The following is a 3,844-nucleotide window of genomic DNA, read 5'->3' on the forward strand; positions in this document are numbered from 1 at the left end:
AAGATGAAATACAATATAAATTATACTATCAAAATTTTTAAAAACTAATATTAACAAAATCAAAACAAATTCTCAAAATTTTTGATACATAACTATGTAATTCATAAAACACATATAATTTCAAAGATACAAAATATCCATTTAATTTTAAAAATAAAAATATTCTACATCCCTTTACTAATAAAATATATATATATAAATAATAGAAATCAATTGAACTCCCAAACTTCATACTTCATATGATCTGAATGAGACACAAATTTAATTGTCATGATCATCATTGTTAATACCATGTTAATCTCTCTGATTGAAAAAACTCAAGTATAGCCAATACTTTAAAACTTCATGCTGTCCAGTTCAGCATACAAAACATCCTACATGTATCTAAAAGATATAATCCATCTAGCAAGATCACAGGGTTCATCCCATATATCCTTGTATGCTACCCACGCTCAATTCTCAAAATAACCGATTATATTTTTCGCATTTAGACATATATAACAGGATTCAACCACTCTAATAAAAAGCATTTAAATAAGGCTCTGTCAGAACTGCAGTACGATTATCATGTCCGATCTGTATGAAACAAAAACTAGAACACCTCCAAAGCAACGTTGGAGGATGTAGCTATGGTTTTTCCATTCTGTTCTGCAACGAGCGCAAGGATTCTTCCTGCAAACACTTCAGAATTTTGCACTTCAGAATTTCAGCAAAAGAGACAGGATCTGTGACAGACCCTTGATTTCCAAGCTCGTAAATTGATTGGTTTATACCATTCACATGAATGGAATCACATTCTGCGTTGGAGAAGAAACCAAAAAAACAATCAGAAACGGTAAACCATTAGGTCAAAACAATAATGAAAAAGGAGGGAAAACTAAACCCTAGTTATTTACCTGTTGCTCCGCCACCCAGCGATTCCTTCACGGCTTCGCGCTGCGCAGGTTGAGTAAATGCCGACGATCCGTCCCTGCAACTTGGGAAAGCATTCGGAGAATACGTTTCGTCCATATGAAGTGTACCCATTGGGTTAAAGCCATTGTAAATGTCCTGACCAGGCCAAAATCCTTGCCTCGGATAAGAAACCAAAAAAACAATCAGAAACGGTAAACCATTAGGTCAAAACAATAATGAAAAAGGAGGGAAAACTAAACCCTAGTTATTTACCTGTTGCTCCGCCACCCAGCGATTCCTTCACCGCTTCGCGCTGCGCAGGTTGAGTAAATGCCGACGATCCGTCCCTGCAACTTGGGAAAGCATTCGGAGAATACGTTTCGTCCATATGAAGTGTACCCATTGGGTTAAAGCCATTGTAAATGTCCTGACCAGGCCAAAATCCTTGCCTCGCCATGTCAATGCGGGGATAACACGGGACTGACTGGGGTTCTGCAATTGTCCTTGAGCCTAAGGGTTTCTCTACCAAATTGTACATTTCTTCATTACAACGGAGAGGAGGAGCGGGGACCCAGCAGCCTAGCCGCGAGTCATATGCCACATCATCTCCGGGACAAGTGGGAGGGGAAACAGGAGGAGGAGGGAGGACACAAGGAACCCGCCTTAAATGAGGTTCTGCAATTCCCTTTGAGCCTAAGGGTTTCTGTTGGAAGTTGTACAGATTATTATAAGAACAGCGGGTAGGAGGGTGGCCGCCAAAGTATCTGTGTACATCTTCATACGAAGGGGGAGGAGGAATGGTGAGAATGTCGTTTTCCAAGAACGTGGATGGTGAAGGATTTGTGTCCAACAGATCTTCCAACTCTGGAGGGGAGTACTTGCCTGGGCCAGGTAATTCCTCGGCCTTGCACAAAGGCTTTACCTTTCTTAAGAGGAAAAAGAAGAAACAATAGAAACCAAAAGCTAAAACAGCTCCAACACTACCTACCATGATAAAGAAAAATCCGTCGAATCCCGAATCCATATATTTGAACACAGTGTCAAATGCTGAATCCATATTTGTAATGAGAGCTACAAACCCTATAACAGCACCCGTCAGCTCAAGACAAAGACGAAACGATGCAGATTGTCACCTCAAGACAAAGACTAAACGATGCAGATGTTCACCATGAAAAGTCCATCCCTAATCCCTAATTTATACTAAGGAGGCTTTTCAATCATATTTAAAAAAAAATAAAAGTCCATCCCTAATCCCTAATCCCTAATTTAAACTAAGGAGGCTTTTCAATCATATTTAAAAAAAATAAAAAATTATTGAGGCACGCTTCCCCATCTCATAGAAAAATAATAAATTAATGGTCAAATCCCATACTCATCTATATTTATATAAAATAAAAAATATTGAAGCATGTTCTTCGGCAGATTCTCATTTTCCGGGGAGGGGTCAAAAAAATTGACTATTCCCATGTTTGTCCTATTCAGAATATTGAGGGAATCCCCAATCTATTTTTCAGGATTTCATAGAAAAATAATAAATTAATGGTTAAATTCCAACCAATTGCTCTCCACCTGCCTATACTCACCCATATTATTGTAAACATGTCAAAATTATTCATATTACAATTAAAAAATAAAATAATAAAAATATTAAGATAAGGTAAAAATAATAAATTAATGGTCAAATTCCAACCAATTACTCTCCACCTGCCTATACTCACCCATATTATTGTAAACATGCCAAAATTATTTATATTACAATTAAAAAATAAAATAATAAAAATATTAAGATGAGGTTATCAATTTTAGATTTAAACTTTTTAACATTAAAAAAAACAAATTTTTAATATATTTTTAAAATATTATTTTAGATATATTTAAATTTAGAATATTTTAAATTCAAACGGAATCAAGTTTATTTTTATATTTTAACTATATTTAAATATAAAATAAATTTTGAATTCAAAAACTTTATCCATTTCACTTAAAAAAAAATTACACAATTGACTTAAAAAAAGAAACTTTAAAAAAGAAGGTATATTAAATTTTTGAAAATAGCAATTACATTAAATTTATTACTTTTGTTGGGGAGTCTCTATCTTAACAAGTTATCAATTTAACTAATTATTCCTATTCTAATCTCTAGATAGTTTTAGGTAGATAGTTTTGGGTTTATAGTTTAGGTTGACTTTTATAGTTTTATCAATGAGAACTAATAATAGGTTTAAAAATAGTTAGTTGTTATATGTTTATTTAACATTAACCCATTTTAAATTAAATAAAATTAGAACTAACTTACAATTAATTAACTAGATACTTAATTATATAATTCTAAAATAACATCAAATATCTAATTATATTAATTTTCATAAATTTTATTTTGATTCATGTTAATTAAATTCATTACCTTATATTAAACTAAAGTTTAATTAACTATTAATTACATATGGGCTTAATATTAACCCTTTTAAAACGAATCTATCTTATATTTAAATTACATAATATTTAATTAATGATTCATTTTGATTTATATAGAATAGTTATTAAACTAATTCTTAAATCAACTAACTTAGTATTTATTTATATAACCTTTATATAAGTCTAATTAATTCCTATATCCACATTACCTTATTTAAATAGGCATATAACCATCTCACTTATTATTTAGCCAATTTTTTTTCCTATCCCTATCCCTTGATCAAATCCATTTAGCTATTTTCTAGTCAAATATAGTCATTAAGCAGTCTGATTGCTTAGGTCAATATAGTCATTGCCTAGTCAAATTTAGCCATTGGATGTTCTGCTCTATCTATTTATCATGCGGCCACGATCTAATTCTTCAACTTGTCATGACGATGAACCGCACTCATTGGTTCGAAACACGTCCACAAAAGCATTCTAATGTGATTTACACTAAAAAATCTTCTCAGAACTTGATATGGATCACAGAAGC

At 32.5% G+C, this 3,844-nt stretch overlaps 1 protein-coding gene across 1 annotated transcript; it reads right to left on the reverse strand.

Moving 5' to 3' along the window:
- Window positions 1-378: 378 nt before the first annotated feature.
- On the reverse strand, window positions 379-2,016 carry LOC149255373 (uncharacterized). The gene is made up of 3 exons (XM_089457216.1): window positions 1,168-2,016; window positions 897-1,067; window positions 379-797 (listed from the first exon to the last, which is right to left on the reverse strand). Exons 1-3 carry the CDS (start codon window positions 1,949-1,951, stop codon window positions 628-630), a joined length of 1,125 nt encoding a protein of 374 aa, XP_089313342.1. The 5' UTR covers window positions 1,952-2,016; the 3' UTR covers window positions 379-627.
- Between the last annotated feature and the right edge of the window lie 1,828 nt (window positions 2,017-3,844).

The sequence above is a fragment of the Pinus tabuliformis genome, chromosome 7 (genome assembly GCF_031772625.1).
Source record: "Pinus tabuliformis cultivar Carrire ecotype Pingquan chromosome 7, CPIR1, whole genome shotgun sequence".
NCBI lineage: Eukaryota > Viridiplantae > Streptophyta > Pinopsida > Pinales > Pinaceae > Pinus > Pinus tabuliformis.